Raw genomic sequence first — 26,551 nt, forward strand, 5'->3', positions numbered from 1 at the left:
ATTCAGGAACAGGCGTCTAAGATTTAAGGATGTGGATTTTTCAGGCATGAAGCCAGATTGGTCTTCATAAATAATAGTACTGATAACTTTAATAATCTTAGCTAGAACCTGCTTGGCCAATACTTTTACGTCTGCCGTTAACAGTGAAAAAGGTCAATAAGAGTCTACCTGTGTAGGATCCTTGCCTGGTTTTGGAAGCCCTACCACAATCGCCTCTCTCATCGAACTAGGTAAAATACCTGCCCGATATGAGTCTATAAAAATATTAAGTAGGTGCGGGAGAAGAAGATCCCGGTGCTTCTTTAGGAAAAGATCTCAGCGCCAGCTCAAGCTCCTCCAGCCGGATATCTCCATCTAACATCTACTTATTCTCTACAGATAAAGTGGGCAAGGAAATGTCCATCAGATACCTCTCTCTATCTGTCAGACTGACTGTAAGTCTAGACTGATAGACGTCCTTAAAGTGAGCATGGAATACCCCCAGTAATTTAGGTTCCCATGTACATCCCTAATAGAGGTTACACAGGAGGGACCAGATTGTGCTTCAATAACCACGGCTAATAAATGACTAGCACTCTCACCTTCCATAAAGTAACTCCGGGTCCTAAAAAAACGTTTATCCCTGGCCTTTTCTATTAGATGTTCCTTCAACAGCCCTGGTTTTGGTATATATTTGGATTCTGTGGCCAATACTCTATTAGATAACTCCACAGAGTGAGCCCTCCTTTTGGTCTTGTGGGCGCTAATGCTTTTCATATAGACACCTCTTATATATGCCTTCATTGCATCCCATACTATTGGTCTAGTGGCAGTTCCAATGTTGGAATTAAAAAAATCCCCCAGTGCATTAGGAATGGTAACACCAATATCTACGAGCTGAAGCCAAAATGGATTCAAATGCCAAATAGGTCTTGAATTTTGCCCCAAGTTTCCTAACTTTAATTGCGTCAGGATAGGAGAGTGGTCAGATACACTTCGGGGAAGGTAAAAGATCTCTTGGACAAGTTCCAATAAGGACAGGGAACCCAGCACCAGGTCAATTCTGGACAGGGAATTATGTGAAGAAGAGTAGCAAGAATATTGCCTGTCTTCCTGATGCTTGGCCCTCCAGAGATCACACATATCCACCTCTGATATCAATCTAGCCAATGCTGAGGGTGAGGGGCCTAGTACATCAGCATTTGGAGTGAACTTGTCCAAAGACTTGTCCATGTGCATATTAAAGTCTCCCACCATTAGTACAGAGACACCAGGAAGCCTGGCCGTGAACATTAGTATTTTTGAGAACCTCGCTGGAGTACGGTGGGGGAATGTATACTGCCACCAATCTTCCATTATTGTCAAGCACGTGTCTCTAGCTTCAAAGAGAATAGATCTATGTATTAGAATACTAACACCACGCGCATGAGTACAATAAGTAGAATGAAATGCATGCGCCATCCATGCTCTGTGTATCAGATGAGTTTTGTCAGCTGTAAGATGCGTTCAGATAGGCAAAGAATTGCCGGTTGGAATGTTGGCAGAGCATGGATGATCGCATGATGTTTCGAAGTCTAGCCCATTCCCCTCACATTCTAGGCAATGATAATAAGGGTACCCATTATCAAACCAAATCCAGAAAAGTAGACGCCTGCTCACCCCCGTTGGACCACCATATGACCCAATAGTAAGCATATACTCTGTCTCAACTTTGGTGGTGGTGGGTGGAATTGTACACGATGAGACGGCTCAATAGCAAAAAGCGGAGATAGTTTATCTCTCCCAATTTTGTCAGCAAGCGATTTCTCAAAGAACGACACATCCTCCACTCCTTCTGTATGTTTAGGCACACCAATTATTCGGACATTGTTGCGCCGTAACCTGTTTTCAAGGTCATCTGATTTAGAAATGAGGAATGTGACATTATATATTACACGCTGTAGATCCCTTTTTACTGATGGCATTTGATCCTCCATAGCACTGACACGGCCCTCCACACGCTCCTTTACTTGTCTCATATCTTGTCGTATGAGCAGAATGTCCTCTTTGAGGCCCCCCATCTGAGTGTTTAATGCGGTGAGTGCCACGTTACTCTGCACCACGGCTGCATACACATCTTTAATGGTGGGCTCTGCCTCCAGAATTGTCCCTCAGTCCTGCGCTGCACTAACCTCCCTCTCCACCTCTGACACCAGACCAGGAGCACTGGTTCCAGATGTGCCCAGGGAGTCCACCTCTTTAACAGCCTCCAGCTCCGGTGTGTTTGCTGGTGGAGTCGAAGAGCGGGCGAACTTCTCCAGCTGCGCCGCTACATCTGAAAGTTTTGCAGCGTGTGCGGCGCCAATTTGTTTAATCGGAGTAGCAGAGCCACACTCCTTTCCATTCTTCTCCTTGGTCCTCTGGCCATGGGCGTAGCTAAAGGCTCATGGGCCCTGGTCCAAGTGTTCAGCTTGGGACCCCCCTTCCTTCAGTGTTTTGTGGCTAGGGAAGCACATAGCCTTCATGCTACCTGTGGCAAAAAATTGAGACAGTAGACCCCCCCCCAACCCTCCCATGCCAAATTCTTGACCTAACCCCTTCCCTCCAGCCAGAGCTATAACTTGACCAGCATGCACTTTCTATAATACTGGTGTCTTCTTATGTGGCACAAGGGTCTTTGGGCCCGGTAGCGACTGCTACCTCTGCACCCCCTATAGCCACACCCCTGTGCGGGTTATGTCACCGCGAAAAGATGGCGAATCACAGGGGGAACACGTCCACTCGCCGGTAGCGCAGGTTGCTTGCTACTGCAGCAATTAATTAGGATGCAGGAGATTTAGCCGGGAGCTCTGAGCCGCACGTCCGCTCACATACCCGATATGCCCCCCACCATGAGAAGTCGTTTAGACCTTTACAATCACTCTAATGTCACTGAAGCTATTCCCACACATCATCCTAGTGATTACTGTTGCTTTCATATGAATCAATGGCACGTGGTTCCTGTCTTGCAGCTTGTGTACAGCGAGTAAAGAAATATTTCATCAAAAAGTTGGGAGAAGATTGGATATTCCTTGTACTTCTTGGTCTGGTCATGGCATTGGTGAGCTGGAGCATGGACTACGCCAGTGCAAAGAGTATACAGGGTAACGCTGGTTATGTAAATTACTGTCTCTTATTAATGGCAAGATGTGTCTTCCATTTCTGATGGACACTGCGTAGAAATGTTACTATAATTATTGTTTGTTACATGATCCGCTTGCAGTACCATTTTTCACCACTGCCCCAATAAGCCTTTTAATTCCATAGAGAGCAATGCAACAGCGCCACCAACTATACAATCTAATGGGTTTTCCATGATGTATAACATTCATGGCCTATCCTCGGTATGATCAATGAGCATCCTATTGTCTGGACCTACCCTGATTAACAGAGTGAAGGGATATTTGGGTGCAGCATGGTACAGCCCCATTGCGATGATGAGAACTGTAATGAAAGAGCTGCTACCCCTTCCTTATGCTGAATGCTGGGGGTAAGCATAAGGATAGCCTATCAATGTCATCATGGAAAACCCCTTTAAATGCACACTATTGCTTAATCCTGACACCCAATTAAGTTTCAATTAAGGTCAAAATAATTTCCAGCCACTAACATATTTTAACTTTTCTGGTCTCTGTCTGATCCCCTGGACATCTGCTCCTTCTCCTGGCAAATCTGTGTTCATTGGGTGGGCATAGAGCTCTGCGATGCTCTGCAGACTACATTTCTTATAACTCTTCTGTCTGCAGAGCATTCTCCTGCCAGTTAATATTAGAGATGAGTGAAGCGCATTTTTTTGCTAAGTAGCGGGCGCAATTCATTGTACCTCTCAGATGCCGCGTTCATACATGATCGCGGCATCTAAGAGTAAAAAGAGTGTGAAATTAGCAGAAAAAAAATTTGAATCATACTTACCGCATCCATTTGCTCAGGATGGGCCGGCCACCGCCATCTTGCTTGAAGATCTGGCACAAAATTCGAGCGGCCCTAGATGACGTCATCACGCCGGCCAGCGTGGTGATGTCATACATCACCGCTCATGGGATTTCGGCCGAGTTAAATCAATTAAGCTCTAGTTACTATCTTACTGCAGGGTGTTGGACACCCCTTCCCCCGAGTGCTCACGATGTTACCCTTTTTCCAGTCTATTTCTGGGTTCCCACACCTTCCCTCTAATTTCCTTCACTGAGTGGCACAGCTTTTCTGATAAAGTGCATTCACGGAGGTGGGAAGTCGGCCACTGACAGAACCCATGGTCGACATCTATACAAGTGTGACCATCGATATAGGGGCACCCCATGGTAAGGTACAAGGGCAGAGGACAGACACAACATGGACTGTATGTGGATAATTCTGCATTTGAATTCATTAATTGACTTTGTGTTTGTGGGCAGAACCTCATGGGCGTGTCCCTGTAAGTGTCATAGTAAGCCTGCTGCCCCGTAATGTTTCACCACACACCCGGTTTCTCTGTTTTTCTTTTTTGCAGCATATAAGTGGATGTATAAAGAAGCTTCTGACAATGTCTGGTACCAATATTTGGCCTGGGTGTCCTACCCTGTTATCCTTATACTATTTGCTGCAGTGTTTTGCCACTTAGTAGCTCCACAAGCCATAGGTAAGTAGGCTTCACTACTGACCTTCATAGGCCATTGGCCCTAGACGTATTATTTTGTGCACTTATCGTGGCTTCTTTTGCATCAGCACATCACCTGGAAGGTCTCCTAGTTCTTCAATATTGGTTCCATATTAGATTTTGTCTAGTAGAGCTTCCTGAAAATTCTTGATGGGTCAGCTTTAAGGAGCGTCGTGGTCAGGGTAACCAGACACCATGTCAGCTGCCTCTGGACACTGCATTTATCATTAAACTCTATCATGGTGTGAGTCACTTATCCTGTATGGTCATCCACCGAGACCATAAATCACGTGTCCCTACATGACCTTCTATCCACACCCTGCATCTAATACATACAAACATCATTAAAGGGAACCTGTCATGTGTCTGATCTGCAGGCAGCATGTTATTGAGCAGGAGGAGCTGAGCAGATCGATATAGGGTTTTACGGGGTAAGATTCAGGAGAACTTGTATTATAGCCTTTTAAGTCGCCACTCTTTTTTTTGGCTTAGGAGTCCAGTGGGCGGTTCTGCATGCAACAATAGCTGTCAGTCACTGATGGGACCGCCTACTGGACTCCAAACCATAGAATGAGCTGGAATTTAAATGAATAAGGAGATATTGACTCTTTTCCCACTAAACTATATATTAATCTGCTCAGCTCCTCTTGCTCTATAACATGCTGAGGTCTCCTGATCTACTGATTTCGGAGGATGGCCGTGTCCAGGAATATCCTACGTGTTTCCAAGAATATTCTATTCGGTGGGATGCATGGACTGAGCTGCAGTACCAGGCACAGCCGCTTGTATGGACGAAACACATTGCCTGTGCAAACAACTTAAGGGAAGGGTGTGGACCCTTAAATCTACTAATCAGCAGGGGAACTTTCTGTCCAACCTGTAACAGTAAACATTGTAAGGACTGGCTATCAATGTAATAGTCCCAGAGAACCCAACTTACCACCTTCATACATATTTACAGGGTAGTATTTGAAAGATCCTGTTATACATATCCTGACAACACTGAGGGGTGTGACCAGTACTGGAAAGTAGAGAAGCTAAGGCCGTCCCTCGGTGCTCTGAAGCCCTCATTTGCATTAAGGGTTCCTGCTCCTGTGGTATCCTTATACCAGTGACAGTTGTTAACCTGCCGCTCCTGATAGAAGCCTTCCTCAGTCACTCCCAGAAAGGAGTAAGGAACAGAAGTTTCAGGATCCTTAAGCGGTCCAAAACCATTGTTTTTGGTGGACTGTGTATAGAAGTCTACTGGCTCCTTCCAATGGCAGATGCACTGGGAAAGAAGATTTGAGCCTGTGGGATTTTATGATGACCCAATCCATTGTTCCCTGGGTAGATAATCAGATGCCTGAGTTGTTGACAGTTATCTTTTTTCCCTCTCCGATTGAAATAAAAATCATGAATGCATGGCCAAGCCCAGCATGGATGGAACTGGAACTGTTGAGGACTTCCCTAGAAGGATCATTAGCATAGTTACTCTGTTCAGCTCATTAAAGTCCCTATTTTTACCAACTTTTTATTTATTGTGATTATATATGAATTTAGGACCCACCAGTTCTGAGAACAAACTAGCCCTAATCCCAACAAGCAAAAGAAGAATCTCCATTCTACATGATTTTTGCAACAAAAAAATAAAAATTCACCAACCACTTGATGAACAGATTCATCAATTAATTCATTTTTTCTCCCTCTCTCTTTTGTGCATACATTAGCATTGCAATGACAGACTGGATAAAAGTTCTAATATGTAAGTATCAGTGGAAATGAGACCCAACCGAAAAATAAAAACTCCACCAAATAAACAGAAAGCCCTGAAAAAGTTTAAATACAAGAGTTACCGCTTGCAAATTTTATCTGTGGCTGTAGCTGTAGGTGTTTAAAAAAAAAAAGGAAGAAAATAATATAAAAAAAATGTTTTAAAGTTAAATTCCATGTAGGCCTCCAGGAAGGTAACAACATCTCACAACTTCATGTTATTGATTTTTTTAGGTTCTGGCATCCCAGAGCTAAAAGTTATTCTCCGAGGTGTCGTACTGAAAGAATACTTGACTCTCAAAGCCTTCATTGCCAAAGTGATTGGGCTGACGGCCTCCTTGGGGAGTGGGATGCCTCTAGGAAAAGAGGTAAGATGTAGCCATGGGTGTAGTTATATAGCAAGTCAAATCATCAGAAGAAAAATTTGTAAGCAATGTGGTTTAAAAAATGTTACATTGATAAAGCCACAAATTAGATTTCATACTGGAAATCCATCTAAAATATCTTCAGTCACATAGACATCTCAGAAGAAGACAGTGAAGAGAATCTGTGAACTTCAATCTCCAACAATTTCTAAATGAAGGGGCCATGTACCTCTATAGAGCCATTTTTATCTTTATATTCAAAAACTTCCCTGGGGGCGGCCATATTGAAGACACACTTTTGTCCTGTCTGTATAGATAGTACAGCAGGGTGTGTACTTTATGAGAGCTGTAATGAATGGAAGTCACTTGATAGAAAAATGTCATAGATTATTACACCCTCCGGGAAGTGATGGGATACAGCCCCTACTCCAGAAACCAGGGACTGACAGGACCAGGAACTGTATTACAGAGCTGTCATTAAGTATTCTTTCCTTAATTCATAATGAGATGACTCTGCTCATTCTGTCCTAATCTACACAGCATAGCTGACAAGTGAGTTTTTTTATGTGAATAGTCAGGTAAAAATTAAAAACCTAGTTTTGTAAGTATATATATTTATTGATATTTCATTTTTTTATGATTCTTCCCTTTAACTTGGGATTTTGTGACGTAATGTGTGAGGAAATGTTAACATGAAAACAGTCGGTGTCCAAAACAAACATTCAGCAGAAGCTCTTGCTCTGGATTCGGCTTCTTAATTATCTCTATCTATAAATAATACTCTGGGCAGGAGCTCAGTTATTTGATAAGTTGTGATGGGATTGATAGATGAGCAGGCCGGGCTCGGGAGGGTGTCCCTATCAACGGGCACACTCAGTGAAATTCTAATCTGCAAAAACTGAGCATCAGCTGCCGCCTGTTTTGTAATGACTGGGTGACATGGAACAAAGGAGATCAATGCAGTAGATAAAATGTTCAAATGATTTCACCTCCCTCCCCCAACCTCAAACCATAATGCCCTCCTTCGTCAGCCATTCCATTATGCCCCCTCTATGATGTCTCCTCCACCAGCCCAAACCATCGATGCTCCCTCTACCATCCAAAAACCATGATGCCAACTCCACCATCCCCTAACCATGATGTTCCCTCCATCAGCCCCGAACCTTAATTCCCCCTCCACCAGTCCCAAACCACGATGTTCCCTCCACTATCCTAAACCATGATGACCCCTCCACCAGCACCAAACCATGATGCTCGCTTCACCATCCCAAACCATGATTTCACCTCCATCATTCCCCCCTCTCCACCATTCCCAGACCATGATGTCCCTTCACCAGCTTCAAAACATGGCATCACCTCAATCAACACCACACCATGGTGCTCCTTCCACCATTTTCAAGTCATGTTGCTCCCTCCACCAGCCTCAAACCATGTTGCTCTCTCTACCAGCCCCAAACCACAATGTTTTCGTCACCATCCCAAACCACAATGTCTCCTCCACTAGCCCCAAACCATGATGCTCCCTCCACCAGCCTCAAACCATGATCCCTCCACCATCACACACACCATGATGTCCTCTCCACCAGTTATAAACCATGATGATCCCTCCACCATGCTCAAAGTGAGCAGGTTTTAGTGTTGGTGTGCAATGTTCATGAGCTGGTACAACTGTTTGTGGCTCATTAGTGTAGTTAGATTGCGTTTATCTATAATTGTATTCTACATAACAATCAGATCAGATTTGGTGAGTAATCAGTGCGAAAAATAAATCCAGGTACTTCCAAAGGGGTTGCTTACTTTTTCTTGCAACTATATATTCCAGTGGAGTTGGGAAACAAGCCGCTTCAAGACACTTCTGGCAGTGGTTCATTTCTCTGCAGAACAAATTTATAACATGTTAAAATGTATCAAGCCGATCCCCATTTTCCCCATCATCTGCCTCCAGGGGACAGTTGGGAAGCTCCCATACACATTACCCTATTAGCTTTAGTACCTTTCTATCTCCAGGTGTCTCAGAGCTTGTACAATAGATAACCATGGGCACCCATCTGTTCCTGTCTTTTGGACACTACTGGAGTCATTCTAAGAATGTTGGCGTTTATACCCCTGTTCTTGTGTTTCAGGGTCCATTTGTGCACATTGCAAGTATCTGTGCGGCCGTCCTAAGCAAATTCATGTCCGTGTTTTGTGGAGTCTATGAGGTAAGGAGCTGAAGTTAACTAAGTTGTATTTTACGCTAGCCTCTTGTTTGCCCTCCCTGTGACTGGCTTATTGCCCCCTTGGCTGGTAATGGACTCCAACTGCCTTGGCTTTGACTTGCCGGGAGAATGTTTAGAATGGGTTTAGCCGGGACTAATCTTGTAATGCATAGTAAATATATATATAATATATAGCCAAGGTTACTAGGTATAATACTTACTGTAATTTTACTACAGTCATCCATTGCGTTTCCATTCTTGCTCGTTATCATGTCATTTTCATATTTAAAACACCCTTTTTTAGACTAGCCCCACTCATGGAAATTAGGTTTTAGGATTTAATTTAGGTTCAGATTAAATGGTTTGTCTGGGTCATAGAAAAGCCTCACCTCACCAATTCCCCCCAACTTCCTTTCCCAGTTCCCTGATGTTCTATACTTCCTTGTGTCTCTCAATAAGTGGAAAAAGATTGGTCAGCCAGTCATTGGCCACATTTGTGACCTGCCTCTGCCAATCTGGTGGGGGACCGGAAACAGCTAAAGCTTTTTAAAATAATTTTCATCAACTGGACCTCCCCTTTAAGCTGGCCATACACTTTATCTTGCTGATGGCCAAGTGCTCATTAAGCTGTTTATTCCTCCAACTACCCCATACACATATATGCTGGGCACTGTTAAGCATTTCAATGTTCCTAATGGAGAGAGGGTAATATGTGGAGCAAGGGATCGTCATATTGACGCCCTATACACATTAGACAGTCAGACATCCCATTGTATTGGGTGGAATCAGTCTACGTCTCTTTCTCCTATGTGGCCAACACTGCTGAAGATTAATATCAGTCTATGGTGCCATTCTATACCCTTCCATGCCTCTATTTCATACAGAGGAATACAGAGGTTCTTCTAAGTTCAGATTCATACCATATGTAACCCAAAAGAAAAAGATCTCAGCACACTACACCAGGTGCTAAATTACCGGGGTGCTGCCTGGGGAGAATACCTCCACCATGTCTGATAGAGGCACTGTTTGGCTGCCCATGGTGTACCAATGGTTCTATAGCAAGGAGGTGTTAGGATTCTATGTGCCACTCTGTGGAAACTGTGACCAAGGGACCTAAGGGAGATATTTGAGCAGATATTGGCAAGAGTTATTAAGACTATACATTTATTACTTTTCGAGACTAAAAAGTGGCAAAATATTTAAATAAAAAAAAACTGTAAACAATTTTTAAGCTTAGGAGAAACAGCTGCCTTATAGAAGATTGGAAACTGCCAATGCATATATGATCCCTTCTTCAGCTCCTGGAGAATAAGGGTCCTCGTTTTCATCATCCAAGGTGGTACCAACCATCAGACTTCTGGTCCCATGGTGATGGGGCAACTGTCAATGCGAGGTCCCATCCTTTTAGTGAGCAATGGGGTTGCATTGTTCATGTCTCAGAAGATCCACATGTTGGAACGATTGATATATACACATATTACAGAGACAATAGAAATTCTAGTTATTGTGAAATATGTCAACTATTGTATGAAGACAACATGTAATAATTATTTCTATGAACTGTTGCATACATTCACATATATATACTGTAACACCCTTACTCAGGACCCCTACCGAAGTCTGGATCTTTTGGCTGCTGCCTGTGCTGTGGGGGTTGGATGTTGCTTTGGTGCACCACTTGGAGGCAAGTGCTGCCTATAAATGTTAACTCCAGTTTACCAGCATCTATGATGGCTTTCTTGACTTCTGGCCTTTGTTCCCCCCTCACCACTTCCTATGTGTTCTGTCAACCTGAGGTGACTACATGAGGAACACAATGTCATGATGTTGTAGTCTCATTCAACCAGTCAGTAGGGTTCCAGAGAGGGTAGCCCAAGTGATGGGATAGCCCAACAGTTAGAGAAAATTGGCAGAAACCATGTTGCCTTCCACTCAACTCTGTCCACAATCAAGCACGTTCCACTACATTTGGCTCATCAGAAAGTCTTGATTGCTGACAGATCTTGTCCTGGGTTTTAATGTTTGGGTCAAGGAACTGGAATTGATATTAAAGATTAGGTCAATAGGCATCACAAAAAAGAGAAATCACAGAAAAGAGGCTTTTTACGGTCAAATCCATAAATATGACCTCTTCCCTGGCCAATGATTTCATAATATATTAATAAGGTGTCTATTCCCTTCAAACAGCTATGCCTCCTGACTTCATTAACATGCATGGCTAGCTTGGCCAGGCATGTATGCATTTGCAATGTGAAGAGGGGAATAAGCTGATACCACAACCCCTGTGGTGGTGAGTTATCTCCAACATACCCAGTTCTTCTTTCTCCGAATATTTGTTACTGGGGCATAGCTGATATATCCCCATACACATGAGATAGTCAGCTTGTCCCACCCAAATTGTCAGGCTTGACCAACTTTCATCTAATGTATAGGAGTACCTTTCACGTAAATCAGGTTTCAGTTTGAGTAACCAAAAAGTTGCACCTCATGAAGATCCCTCCAGAGTGACATTGACTTCATCTTAATCTAATGATCCTTGTATTCCTCGCTCAGTACTGCTCCATGCATCTTGCCTGTGTCATATCCAAATCTCCTTGCATGCTGTTGTGTTTGGTTTCCACCAAAGTGCTTTTACCATTTCCCGAGTTGGAAGGAATCAAGTCTGGCTCATTTGGATTCGATACAGTATCTTCTCCAGCCTCGGGAAAAGGATTCAGCAGCATGCACATATCAATCTGTGATAATCAGGGATGTCGTGAGATCTTTTCTGATTTTATCTTCTTTTTTTCCTCTTTTTGTGGTCTGTGTCTCATTTGTACTCTTATGTTATTTCTTCCCCCCTTTTTCCTATCTTTGGTTTCATTTTTGTCTATTTCATGTCCCCATTGACCACTTTGGTCATGTCATTGTCCTGATTTCCACCTTGACAATTACTGGTCTTACTGTATCCACCACCACATCTCATCTATTTGTGATCTTCCATATCTTGGTGATCTTGTGTTCTCCTGGTTGTGTCCTGTGGTCACTCATGACTTATCAGTAGCAGGCGTATTATTACACTGACGTACTCACTGTGGGATGCGCTGTTGGTGTTGGCTGTTGCTTTGGAACCCCATTAGGAGGCAAGTCCTGTTCTTCTATGTTGAGTGAATTGGTTGACGTACATTATGTTCATACATTTTTAAGACATGGCGTAGAGACCTACAGGAGTGACAGCGTACATTTCTTGTGCCCTACTCTACTTAAATATTCTGTGATGGAATTTGGAGACTGTCCCTCTTTGACAAATTAGCATCCTTGGAATTTTCCAAGTTAGTTTTGTCTTGTCTAATCTATGTGAGACAGGTCATTGCGATAAGTCAAAAGTTTTCATCATTGGGGGGCTGGGTTCTGACCCTTACCAATGATTTTAACAAAAGGAGTCAAACTGGTCAGCTGAATGTCCTTTGCCAGTTCCCCTGGGCATGGCATACAAAGCTGTGTATGAACTCATAGAAAGTCTATGGTATGCTCGATGCTAACCCTACTTTGTGCAGGAAAGTAGAGAAGGGCACATGGTTCAACTGACTGCTTCAGCCCCTTTTGGTCTCAACCAATCAGACCTTTTAAGAAACCTTTTGATAGCATGAAGCTTGGTTGTTGGGTTAGTCTGAACCTTTTGGAGAGCCATCTTCATATTCAACAAATATAACTATGAATGAGTGAGCGTGTGAGTGAGATGTCCATTGCTTTGTCCTGTCTGATGTTCTGCTACATGTGATCATGTGTCATGGTGTTCCCTTGTTGCTGTGATTTGCTGTATAGGTGTCTTGTTCAGCATTGAGGTCACATCCTCCTACTTTGCGGTGAGGAACTATTGGCGTGGTTTCTTTGCAGCAACTTTCAGTGCCTTCATCTTCCGGGTCCTTGCTGTGTGGAACAAGGATGCAGGTTGGTTGAAGAACATTACTAGCTCAAACATTGCATAAATATAGACAGTAAATATTCTGTAACTTGAAGGGTATATGCACTTTTGCAACCGGTTGTATAGCTCCATTAAGGATTATCTTCAGTTGTATGCGGACACTTTGCTGAGAAGCTGTTTACCCAGATCATCAGATTGTCTTGTCCTGGCTCCAATAAAGGAACTTTACAAATAGCCTTGCTTTTTTTCAGTCTTATTAATTTCTGTATACAGCTCCTATGCAGACCTATGAGTCTCCATGGTTACAGGCTGAAAACAAACCCTGACGTAGTCTGATCCTGCAGTCATATTCTCTCTTTCATCATCCCCTTCTTCTTGCTGACCTGCAGGTCTCTCAAGGAATTTGTAAACGTCGCTTGTCTCTTTCAGTCACCATTACGGCACTTTTCCGCACCAATTTCCGAATGGAGTTTCCCTTTGACCTCCAGGAGCTACCAGCATTTGCAGTAATTGGGTAAAGTTTTCTTCAAGCCCTTACAATTCAATTTTTGGGAAATTTTTAGATATTGTTGTTACTAAAATAATATTTTTGATGCGCAGAATCTGTTGCGGTTTCCTCGGGGCCTTTTTTGTGTACTTAAATCGACAGGTGGTGCTTGGGATCCGCAAGAACCAGATCTTGAGCAGTTTTCTGAGCCGTTAGTAAGTATACAATTAAATTCTGTAAAATCGCTTATATGCAAATGAATTTATTGCAAAGTCTTCCAATCTCCACTAATTTTTTATTACATAACCATACATGGCAGAAGCTACTCCTACAAATGATAATCCCCACCTTTCTATAGGTGTGGTCGGCTTAGCAGGCAGTTTTGTGTAGATACGGCTAGTTCTTCTTCTTTTTCCTCCTAAAACTGTTTCTGCCTTGAAGAGAAACCATATGCTGGTTAGATAATACTTAAAGTGTAACTGTCATATTGTTTTTTTATTTGCTAGTTAGAGCTAGGCATGTATACCTGCGTTAGTCTGTCAATGATTGTCAAAAGATCTTTCATTATTGTCCCCTGTCCCTTTCCACTGCTCCCTTAAAAGACAGTTGCTGTGGCTTGTCTGTCTCCGGCTAAGACAGGAAGACAGAGGGGCGGTCCTTCACACTGCATGAATGCATTAGGCTTCAGAGTGAGGAGGCGTGTCTTTCAGTAATCCAATCTGATTGGCTGGCAGGGAGCTGCTGGCTACAGCAAGTGTGTATGGGAAGTGAGGGAAAGCAGTTTTGGCTTCAGAGAACTGGCAGAGGAGCCTTCTTGAGAAGATCCTCATATTGTAAATGTTTAAACAGCCGTAACTGAGGGGGAAAACTCAAGGAAAACAGTGGTATGTGAAGAAACTAAAGATTGCTTTATGCATAATGCTGCTGCAAAAGCAACATATGCTAAAATTGATTTTCTGATGAAAACATGACTTTAAATGATCCAAAATTTCAAAAAATAATTTCTGTTCTCATCTTTACTTTTGTCCCAAAGTCGTTTTATGTATCCGGCAGTAGTTACTTTCTGCATTGCAACGCTTACCTTCCCACAAGGATTTGGGCAGTTCATGGCTGGAGAGGTAAGCTTGTGTCATCATTAAGAAAGTGCCCAATACTGCTCCCAGTCAAGGCTGGCCTGGTGACCGCCTGGTCATTTAGTAGCAATGCAGAGGCTCGTCCATGGCATGGAGAGATTACTGACCTGTCTCTCTGATGACCTCATTTTATAGTCTGGTATAGTCTGCTATCTTTGATCCCACTTGTAGGAAACCATCAGAGAAATTTCAACTGTAGCTTCTTCTCCTACAGCTCAAAATGTTTCCTCAAGGAAGAAAACAGAGAACAGATATATTAATTCCTGCAGCTTCTGTGGTTTCAATAGGCCATCCATGAACATAAATATTTTCCCCTGAGCAAAGATATAAGCCTCTCATTTGGGTCCCTCTTTAAGGGGTTGACAGATTTTGAAAACCCATTTTAATAAACCCTATTGGGTCACTATGAATTAGTACATGGAGGTCCATCAGTTGGGAACCTTATCTAATAGCAGGACCTCTGGAGGACCTACTCTGTTGATTGCAATAGGAAGTATGTAATACCTCATTTTTCCTGTAGTGGTGCTGTAGGGAAATTGAGCGTTTGCTGCCAAGGTCCTTCACAGATTACAGCTGATCCAACATGGACAAACTTTTCATTAACTATAAAGCTACCTTCTAATACAGTATCCTACTGCATGTGATTAAGAAAAAGGGAGGAACATAGTTGCATGGGTTGGGTATATGTACAAAGAACCGTAGAAATAGTACATACATACAGAGCAAACAGGCAAACATATCATGGAAGGACCTTGGGTACCCAACGTATGGTCTATGTAGTCATATATCAGTATAATTATCTTTCGAAAGAGCTAGTCATCCCCTGCAATTGTCCATCTCTCTATCTACCTCCTGTCACAAGCTCTGTGTCTATGTCTCTGGCAGGCTGTCTTGCTCATCTTCTCATTGTCTCTTTCTGTCTTGCCTGGATGGTCTCTTAGCTTATGCCCCGGGAAAGCATCACTGTGCTCTTCGATAACCAAACCTGGACCAAGCATGAGGGTAATACCTCAATACTGGGACGTTCCGCTGCCTTCATCCATCCCTCTGTTAGCGTGTTTGTCACTCTGCCTCTGTTCTTCATCATGAAGGTAAGGTCCAACTTCTGCGTCTTGTAGAAAATTGATTCCTCTGGAGATACGTCATTCTTCACATATAAACTCACACAGTTTGAAAGAGAATATTGGAAAAGCCATTCTTGGCTTGCATGGTTGTCAGTCACCATCTACATAACCCATCACAGTCTGTACCAGTCACTGGCTGTGAGCTAAGCCAATGCCAAGATCTACCCCCCCATTTTGCTCTTCAGAAATGGTTCATTTATAGTTTGGAACCTTATAATGGGATGCATGCTGAGAAGATACTACCAGGGTAGAACCATTCAGTTTTGAAATTTCATCTGGTTCCATTTAGAAATTTCATCTGGTTTCATCTGGTTCCATTTAGAAATTTCATCTGGTTCATGTTACTTACGGTTTCGATTGTTGGTTGTTGAAGGTCATATTCAAAGAAAATTCTAATATATTTGCTTATAATTCCAAGAATTCAATCATATCACAAAATCAGCTGTTGTCTATTGTATGACCCCATGTTATTCACCTGCAGTTTGTGATGCTACCCTTCATTGAAATTCCACCTAAAGAGTTAAATGCAGACACTACTCCTGAGTACCCAGCTCCTTCTGAAAAGTAACAGGAAGTGACGGGCTCTGTGTTCAATAAAAAAGGAAAACTGCAAAATGTTATGATTTTTTTAAATATAAATAAGGACAATAATAAAAAGTGAAAATATAAAAACAGCCCAAAAATTTATAAAAATAAATAAATCTGTTCACACAATAGGTGACTTCTCTGATATCTTATCATTGGTGGCTTTATCTGGGGTTGGGTTTTATTGACTGGGAGATCATGTAATCACTTGACATGGTTTATGATCTCAGTTTTTTTTATGGTTTGAATTTCCCTTTTTATTTGTGCCAATGACAAGCAAAGATCAAATCTGCAAAGCCTGATGTGTGAAGCTTTAGAGAGCGACAAAAGGATGTCTGACAAATTGACACCTCCTAAACATAATCTATATACCTGACTCCGAGGAGGAACAAACTTTTTCACACCAGTGATGACTAGACTTTTTGGCCTTCAGGTGTCATGAGGTAGATTTTTTAAGATTCTGGCTTCATGTGCACGAATATACTGGTGTCCATACTTTACACCACACTGATTGTGTCTTTTAGCCACTTTTTTTGCCTTGTTTGCTTGGGTTGTGCTGTGAAATTGGCATTATGCATCAAAATAGTGCCACATTTTGACCTCATAGTAAGGCAGCCAAAAGTTGGTGTAAAGTTAGACAAAGGTGTCTACTGATGCCCCCAGTTTATCTTTCAGCCTCAGCCTCAGAAATCGGACTTGTCTTTAGACTGTCAACACTAGTCAGGATTAGTAGATCTATCCCAGTATCTTCTCTGAAGGACAGATAGACTTATCTAGGACTGTCTTTAGTGATGAATCATTGATGGTGATAGTCTTTGCACCCAGAGCTTGCACCTCTGATCCTACCAAAATGACGAGCTACACAGGATTCAGCTATGTTCCCTACTTTATGGACTGGACCATGATATTTGGCCGCTGAGTGATTGCATTATTTGGGCACTTGGGTTACACCATAAGAGGAAAGACACCCATAATGCAGATATCACCATCCAACCTAAGGTCTGCCCTCACCTTGGCCAGGAATAGGACATTAACATCACTAAAAAGTAGTTTACACCTTAATTCAATTGGTTTTGGTCTCCCTTGAATACACTCAACCTCATGCTCGGGTCTTATACGTTGGACCGGGTACTGACACTGACTTTCTCGGCTCTTTTCTTTATATTTGTCCTCTCCTTTCTTCTTTCAGTTCCTGATGTCGGTCGTTGCTACCACGATGCCGATACCCTGCGGAGCCTTCATGCCAGTGTTCGTATTAGGTGAGTGTAAGATCTCAACAGCTTGTAGTCCACAGGGATGTGCACCGGGAATATCGGAGGTCTGGAGGATGATTTCAGTTTTTATATTTACACTCTATTTGTTTCCTTTATGTTACAGTACAATGATCTAAAGCAACATTGTATATTATCTTTCCCCAGGGGCTTCCTTTGGAAGAATTGTTGGAGAGCTGATGGCCTATCTCTTCCCCAATGGAATTCTCTTTGATGGGATTGTCTACAAGATATTACCGGGGGGATACGCTGTGATTGGTAACTATATCCTGACAGACTAGTAGTTAACCCTGCAGTGGAGCCATCTATATCTATCTATCTATCTATCTATCTATCTATCTATATATCTCTCATATCTATCCATCTGTAACATTTTCTGTCGGTGCAGTCGTGCAGCTATAAGCCATTTCTTCCTATGAGTATCTGGATGAATCACTTATGTCGTTCAGGGGCCATTTTTGTGCCAATACTTTATGCCAAACATAATAATCTCAGCTCTGAGAATCCTGCCCGGGGGAGCTGGCATTCCTAAGTAAGTTAATGGCGGTTTATTAGGCGCGGGATTCCCCCGGCTGCCGAGGACAGAAGTCACTGACAGAACTCTGCATTGTTATAGAGTGTCAGCTGCTCGCACACATCTACACGCGGGGACATGCACTGTGCCCGGCCCGGAGCCTGCAAGACCTGCTGTGATGGTGCAGACTGGGGCCAGACCTCCTTAAAGGGGAACAACATCCCAAACTCAAGTGCTAATAACAGTAATACACAATGTATGTTATTATCAGCGACAAACACTGTTTCCTTTTAAGACTGAGAAGTTGTCACAGCCCGGCCCCTGCTTAGCAGCGCTGAAGAAGAACTGGATTGAATTCTTGCCTGTAACATTGCATATATTATAATAATAGGGTCTCCTGACCTGTCATCATTCATTTCTGTCACATGGTCAGAACATCACACCGGTAGGTCGTCACACTGGCAGGTCGTCACACCGGTAGGTCGTCACACTGGCAGGTCGTCACACCTGTAGGTTGTCACACTGGCAGGTCGTCACACCGGTAGGTCGTCACACCGGTAGGTCGTCACACCGGCAGGTCGTCACACTGGTAGGTCGTCACACTGGTAGGTCATCACACTGGTAGGTCGTCGCACCGGTAGGTCGTCACACCGGTAGGTCGTCACACCGGTAGGTCGTCACACCGGTAGGTCGTCACACCGGCAGGTCGTCACACTGGTAGGTCGTCATACTGGTAGGTCGTCACACCGGTAGGTTGTCACACTGGCAGGTCATCACACTGGTAGGTCGTCATACTGGCAGGTCGTCACACCGGCAGGTCGTCACACTGGTAGGTCGTCACACCGGTAGGTCATCACACTGGTAGGTAGTCACAGTGGTAGGTCGTCGCACCGGTAGGTCGTCACACTGGCAGGTCGTCACACTGGTAGGTCGTCACACTGGTAGGTCATCACACCGGTAGGTCGTCACACTGGCAGGTCGTCACACCGGTAGGTCGTCACACTGGTAGGTCGTCACACCGGTAGGTCGTCACACTGGCAGGTCATCACACCGGTAGGTCGTCACACTGGCAGGTCGTCACACTGGTAGGTCGTCACACTGGTAGGTCGTCACACTGGTAGGTCATCACACCGGTAGGTCGTCACACTGGCAGGTCGTCACACCGGTAGGTCGTCACACTGGCAGGTCATCACACCGGTAGGTCGTCACACTGGCAGGTCATCACACCGGTAGGTCGTCACACTGGTAGGTAGTCACACTGGTAGGTCGTCACACCGGTAGGTCGTCGCACCGGTAGGTCGTCACACTGGCAGGTCATCACACCGGTAGGTCGTCACACTGGTAGGTAGTCACACTGGTAGGTCGTCACACCGGTAGGTCATCACACCGGTAGGTCGTCACACTGGCAGGTCATCACACCAAACGTCTTATATGAAGAGGCTCCGGTTCTTGCTTCCAGTATAGATTCCACCGCTCCCCTGAATTCTCATTGGATTACATAAACTTCTAATTACAGCCAAAGATATTTTAGGTCTTTTATTGGAAATCTTAAAGGCGCAGCATTAACAATTTAGGGTGTGAGACTCGGAAGTCAGAGATCTGAAGAGTCGTCTTATTTGTTGTACTGTGCATTGTTTACAGGTAGACCCCCCAGAAGAAAAACACCTCCACTCAATTTATAGACAAAATAAAGTTTATTAAATAGATCATAAAAGTAAAATCATGAATACCTACATAAGTATCAGTACAGCAGCAATGAATATACCAGAGACAGGGGCGTAACTACCATAGGGGCAGATCATGCAACTGCTATGGGGCCCAGGGCAAGAGGGGGCGCAGTTGGTATCATCTCCTCTTCTACTGGGGGTGAAAACTTGGTCAGGACTCTATCCTCTAAGGGAACAACTTTTAGCAAATGAAGTGACGTCCGTGGTAGGCAGTTTTCGGGGCCCGGCGATAGTCGCATGGCCAGATATTAATAGCCGGAAAGCGTCAGGGCACAAGCACTGGGCCAAAACGAGACCCGAGATGCCCAATCACGCAATAAATCACACAATCAATTCGGCCACAGTTTAAGATGGTTTTGCGTTCCAAAGTGGAACGCACCTCGGATGTCCGGCTACTATGGTCATGCGCACGTATACATTGTACAGTACATCATCAATCAAATCCTCAAATTATACAGTGTGCAAAGTGCAAAATGTTCTATTTAAACACAATTGACAGATAATAAAATAAGCCGGCAATAATAATTACAAAGTTATTACCAAAAAGACATAACAAAAATACAGCGCCATACTAATATCATAATTATAGCAAAATTTAGAGTGACCTGTGACATAATAAAAACTGCTCATAATACAATTAATCTAAATAATAAAAACATAATAGTAACAAACAAAATATCATTAAATATAATTAATGTATATTGTATATTACTATCATGTTTTTATGATTTATATGAATTCTTTGCTATAATTATGATATTAGTATGGCACTGTGTATTTTTGATGGGGCAGCGCCCTCTACGTCCTCTCTGGTACATTTATTGCTGCTGTACTGATACTTATGTAGGTATTCATGATTTTACTTTATGATCTATTTAATAAACTTTATTTTGTCTATAAATTGAGTGGAGGTGTTTTTCCATTGGGAGGGGGGGGGGGGGTCTTGGCGTATGCAGTTACACCTCTGCCATTTCGGGTTGGTTTGTATCCTGGTTCAGAATTAGGTGTAGATTATTTCTGGGTAGGTTGTACTGTGCATTATTTCTGGGTAGGTTGTACTGTGCATTATTTCTGGGTAGGTTGTACTGTGCATTATTTCTGGGTAGGTTGTACTGTGCATTGTTTCTGGGTAGGTTGTACTGTGCATTATTTCTGGGTAGGTTGTACTGTGCATTATTTCTGGGTAGGTTGTACTGTGTATTATTTCTCGGTAGGTTGTACTGTGCATTATTTCTGGGTAGGTTGTACTGTGCATTATTTCTGGGTAGGTTGTACTGTGCATTATTTCTGGGTAGGTTGTACTGTGCATTATTTCTGGGTAGGTTGTACTGTGCATTGTTTCTGGGTAGGTTGTACTGTGCATTATTTCTGGGTAGGTTGTACTGTGTATTATTTCTGGGTAGGTTGTACTGTGCATTATTTCTGGGTAGGTTGTACTGTGCATTATTTCTTGGTAGGTTGTACTGTGCATTGTTTCTGGGTAGGTTGTACTGTGCATTATTTCTGGGTAGGTTGTACTGTGCATTGTTTCTGGGTAGGTTGTACTGTGCATTGTTTCTGGGTAGGTTGTACTGTGCATTATTTCTCGGTAGGTTGTACTGTGCATTATTTCTCGGTAGGTTGTACTGTGCAATATTTCTGGGTAGGTTGTACTGTGCAATATTTCTGGGTAGGTTGTACTCTGCATTATTTCTCAGTAGGTTGTACTGTGCATTGTTTCTGGGTAGGTTGTACTGTGCATTGTTTCTGGGTAGGTTGTACTGTGCATTATTTCTCGGTAGGTTGTACTCTGCATTATTTCTCGTTAGGTTGTACTCTGCATTATTTCTCGTTAGGTTGTACTGTGCATTGTTTCTGGGTAGGTTGTACTGTGCAATATTTCTCGGTAGGTTGTACTCTGCATTATTTCTCAGTAGGTTGTACTGTGCATTATTTCTGGGTAGGTTGTACTGTGCATTGTTTCTGGGTAGGTTGTACTATGCATTATTTCTCAGTAGGTTGTACTGTGCATTATTTCTTGGTAGGTTGTACTGTGCATTGTTTCTGGGTAGGTTGTACTGTGCATTATTTCTTGGTAGGTTGTACTGTGCATTGTTTCTGGGTAGGTTGTACTGTGCATTGTTTCTGGGTAGGTTGTACTGTGCATTATTTCTCGGTAGGTTGTACTGTTGCATTATTTCTCGGTAGGTTGTACTGTGCATTATTTCTGGGTAGGTTGTACTGTGCATTGTTTCTCAGTAGGTTGTACTGTGCATTGTTTCTGGGTAGGTTGTACTGTGCATTGTTTCTCAGTAGGTTGTACTGTGCATTGTTTCTCGGTAGGTTGTACTGTGCATTGTTTCTCAGTAGGTTGTACTGTGCATTGTTTCTGGGTAGGTTGTACTGTGCATTATTTCTCAGTAGGTTGTACTGTGCATTATTTCTTGGTAGGTTGTACTGTGCATTGTTTCTGGGTAGGTTGTACTGTGCATTGTTTCTGGGTAGGTTGTACTGTGCATTGTTTCTGGGTAGGTTGTACTGTGCATTATTTCTCGGTAGGTTGTACTGTGCATTATTTCTCGGTAGGTTGTACTGTTGCATTATTTCTCGGTAGGTTGTACTGTGCATTATTTCTGGGTAGGTTGTACTGTGCATTGTTTCTCAGTAGGTTGTACTGTGCATTGTTTCTCAGTAGGTTGTACTGTGCATTGTTTCTGGGTAGGTTGTACTGTGCATTGTTTCTCAGTAGGTTGTACTGTGCATTGTTTCTCGGTAGGTTGTACTGTGCATTGTTTCTCAGTAGGTTGTACTGTGCATTGTTTCTGGGTAGGTTGTACTGTGCATTGTTTCTCAGTAGGTTGTACTGTGCATTGTTTCTCGGTAGGTTGTACTGTGCATTATTTCTCAGTAGGTTGTACTGTGCATTGTTTCTCAGTAGGTTGTACTGTGCATTGTTTCTCAGTAGGTTGTACTGTGCATTGTTTCTCAGTAGGTTGTACTGTGCATTGTTTCTCGGTAGGTTGTACTGTGCATTGTTTCTCAGTAGGTTGTACTGTGCATTGTTTCTGGGTAGGTTGTACTGTGCATTGTTTCTCAGTAGGTTGTACTGTGCATTGTTTCTCGGTAGGTTGTACTGTGCATTATTTCTCAGTAGGTTGTACTGTGCATTATTTCTCAGTAGGTTGTACTGTGCATTATTTCTGGGTAGGTTGTACTGTGCATTGTTTCTCAGTAGGTTGTACTGTGCATTGTTTCTCGGTAGGTTGTACTGTGCATTATTTCTCGGTAGGTTGTACTGTGCATTGTTTCTCGGTAGGTTGTACTGTGCATTATTTCTGGGTAGGTTGTACTGTGCATTGTTTCTGGGTAGGTTGTACTGTGCATTGTTTCTGGGTAGGTTGTACTGTGCATTGTTGGTGACGTTGTACCAGTATACTACAATGACAGAACTCCTGTGTAACTGGCTTTAGTAGAAATGCTCTTTTCCTGGTTTGCTGTGTTGAGTCTAATGTTTACAATGTCAGCAGCTGGATGTGGGCGGGGCCGCTGCGTGATTGACAGCTCTGCTGTCAGGTCCAGCTCTGCTGTCAGGTCCTGTTCTGCTGTCAGGTCCTGCTCTCCTGTCAGGTCCTGCTCTGCTGTCAGGTCCTGCTCTGCTGTCAGGTCCTGCTCTCCTGTCAGGTCCTGCTCTGCTGTCAGGTCCTGCTCTGCTGTCAGGTCCAGCTCTGCTGTCAGGTCCTGTTCTGCTGTCAGGTCCTGCTCTCCTGTCAGGTCCTGCTCTGCTGTCAGGTCCTGCTCTGCTGTCAGGTCCTGCTCTCCTGTCAGGTCCTGCTCTGCTGTCAGGTCCTGCTCTGCTGTCAGGTCCTGTTCTGCTGTCAGGTCCTGCTCTGCTGTCAGGTCCTGCTCTGCTGTCAGGTCCTGCTCTGCACAGTCCTGTGTTAGGAAATCCATGAATGATGCAGATAATATTCACATTTCCATAGAAAGTTCCTGATTGTCAGTGACACCCCCAGTATGTGGCACACTCCCGTCTTCACGCTGTCTTCTTTCTTGTCTCTTCCCCAGGTGCGGCTGCACTGACTGGCGCCGTTACGCACACGGTCTCCACTGCTGTCATCTGCTTTGAGTTGACAGGGCAGATCTCTCACATTCTCCCTATGCTCATCTCCGTCATCATGGCGAACGTGGTGGCTCAGAACCTCCAGCCAAGTCTTTACGATTCCATCATTCAGACCAAGAAATTGCCGTACTTACCCGACCTGTCCTCATCTCACGTCAGGTGGGGCTCAGCGTGTGAAATGTATATTAGGTGTATGGCGGTATATTATATGCATACATCACCTGTCTAGTAATACAGCTCAATATGTTACACTTTCCATCATGGATCCTGTATTATACTCCAGAGCTGCATTCATAATTCTGCAACCCAACACAGGGTTATGTGTCCCGCGTGGTCTGAACTAATTTGGGGCCCCTGTTAACTGCTGCTGGGGAACAAATTATGAAATTATGAACACGATGGGTAAATAAGTTATTACTGCCTTAAATTTGCACAGCGTGAAACCGATCGGCTGATAGATTTATGTTAGACGCATTTACCTTCCTTATATGTCTTCGTGGTTGGTGCATCTTAGAGCAATATTTTTCGCAAAAATTTTTGCGCGGTTTCTATGCAATTTGGTGCATTTAAGCTAATTATTACTAAGCCGTTTATGATATTTTTTGTCGCTTTTTTTTACATATAGTGCGCTCTAATACATGTGCATTTTGTGGGTTTTTCAAGCAGGGCAAAAAAATAATGGATGTTTGTGGCATAAAAATTCCAAAAATAAGCCCAAAAAATGACATAAAAACAGCCTGCAACCCAAGTCAAGCACATATTTGCACTGCGTTTCATCATCCTCATAGACACATAGCTAATGTCTAGACAGACAGTGTTTTTTTCCCCTAAAAAGGCATCAGAACTTGCTGGCGTTCTGTAAAATGCAGGAAAAAAGCTGTAAGCTATGTGTGAAACCAGCCTAAAGAACATAATAAATCTGGCGAAAGACGCTTTTTTTTTGGGTGCAAATTAAGACAGAATTCTGGTGGTTCGTAAATCTTCCCAATATGTTGTTTGCAGAACAGTCATTGGCAAGGCTGGGAAGGAAAAATACTGCCCAATAACAGTACCATATATTGCATGAAATCCTACAGTGCCAAATAATGACCACATAATATTGCCCTATAGTGCCAGTATAAATAACAGTATCGTATTGCCTGAAACCATATAGTGCGAGTTAATACCCACATAATACTACCCTATAGTGCCAGTGTAAATAACAGTACCATTACTGCCTGAAGCCATACAGCGCCAATAATATCCATATAATACTGCCCTATAGTACCAGTATAGATACCATTACCAGATATTGCCTGAAACCATACGGTGCCAAATAATAATGTCCATGTAATAATGCCCTATAGTGCCAGTATAAATAACAGTATAATAAGTTAATGCCCATATAATACTTCCCTGTAGTGCCAGTAAACATAACGATACCATTATTCCCTGAAACCATTCAGTGCCAAATAATATTCATATAATAGTGCCCTATAGTACCAGTATAAATAACAGTACCATTATTGCCTGAAACCATACAGCGCCAATAGTATCCATATAATACTGCCCTATAGTGCCAGTATAGATAATATTACCATATATTGCCTGAAACCATACAGTGCCAAATAATGTCCACATAATATAGCCATATAGTGGCAGTATATATAACAGTGCCATATGGTGAACACATAACGGCACCAAACAGTGGCAAATAAAGTACGCAGCTACTAAATACTGTAGTCTCACAGCAGATGTATGATTTGGGTTTAGACCATGTGGGTGCGGAGGCCCTAGGACAATTGCCCCTTTATTCTGTAATCCATCTCTGGTCCTAGTGCTCCTATAGTAGTGACAGCAGCAAGGCTATACTGCCCTCATATCAGTGACAACAAGGCAGCCCATAAAAGTGACATGGACCCCATAACATATAATGGGCATAGGGGCTCCTTAAGTGTCAGAATCCCACAAATCATTGCTAGCACCCCAACAAGCAAGGTACCCCATAGCAGTCCCCGGTGTCCTTGCACCACACAGCAAGGTCATCCTTCCGATGTGTAAAGCCTCCATACAGTTTGTATAACATCTGCCTTGTCTGATTTTCTAGAAAGTAGTTACTCTGCAGCTGCGTCTCAGAGGGGCCCGCGTCCAATAATTAGACGATTCCCAGGGGCTTCCGTGCCTGCTTGTAGGATTTATTTTATCTGTGTCTATAAATACTCACAGGATCTTCTGCCAGATATGCGATCATGTGAGGCAATGCTGTTGGGTTTGTCGACTTGCAAAAAACATAAAAAGACAGTAGTTTTTTCAAAATAACTTTTATTAAAGGGAATCTGTCAGCAGCTTTTGACCGTGCTAAACTGCTGATAGCAATAGAAAGGGTCTGGGGAGAGCAAGACAAATATATATTTTGTGGAGCGTTTATTATCAGGAGTAGTGAGAATAGGTTGTTTTATTTTGCCAGGTTCTGCTCCCGCAAAGGTTAGGTGCTGAGTAGGTTACGTACAAACATGATCTTTGTGGAAATTTTATTATCAGGAGTCGTGTAAATATGAAATTTTATTCTGCTATGTTTTGCTCTTGCAAGTTTCACTGTGGAGTGCTCCCTGCACTGAGCTGCTCCACAGCCCCTCCCCTCTGCTCTGAGTGACAGCTGTAGCATCCAACCAGGATACCTCTGCAGCTGTCACTCAGAGCAGAGGGGAGGGTCTGTGAATCGGCTTAGTGCAAAGAGCACTTCACAGGGAAGCTCCGCCTCCTGGGAACTTGCAAGAGCAAAA

The 26,551-nt window shown here is 43.2% G+C and overlaps 1 protein-coding gene across 1 annotated transcript in view; it reads left to right on the forward strand.

Annotated features, from left to right (window-relative positions):
• CLCN1 (chloride voltage-gated channel 1) overlaps positions 1-26,551 on the forward strand; it is an 86,110-nt gene that overhangs the window by 37,013 nt on the left and 22,546 nt on the right. The window contains exons 3-15 of the mRNA XM_044299371.1: positions 2,970-3,101; positions 4,484-4,612; positions 6,617-6,750; positions 8,871-8,948; positions 11,989-12,067; positions 12,750-12,875; positions 13,279-13,363; positions 13,450-13,551; positions 14,370-14,454; positions 15,411-15,560; positions 17,368-17,437; positions 17,597-17,707; positions 23,735-23,948. Of these exons, the coding sequence (XP_044155306.1) occupies positions 2,970-3,101; positions 4,484-4,612; positions 6,617-6,750; positions 8,871-8,948; positions 11,989-12,067; positions 12,750-12,875; positions 13,279-13,363; positions 13,450-13,551; positions 14,370-14,454; positions 15,411-15,560; positions 17,368-17,437; positions 17,597-17,707; positions 23,735-23,948 (1,495 nt within the window). The remainder of the gene's footprint in view (positions 1-2,969; positions 3,102-4,483; positions 4,613-6,616; positions 6,751-8,870; positions 8,949-11,988; positions 12,068-12,749; positions 12,876-13,278; positions 13,364-13,449; positions 13,552-14,369; positions 14,455-15,410; positions 15,561-17,367; positions 17,438-17,596; positions 17,708-23,734; positions 23,949-26,551) is intronic.

Source organism: Bufo gargarizans, chromosome 6 (genome assembly GCF_014858855.1).
Source record: "Bufo gargarizans isolate SCDJY-AF-19 chromosome 6, ASM1485885v1, whole genome shotgun sequence".
Classification (NCBI taxonomy): domain Eukaryota; kingdom Metazoa; phylum Chordata; class Amphibia; order Anura; family Bufonidae; genus Bufo; species Bufo gargarizans.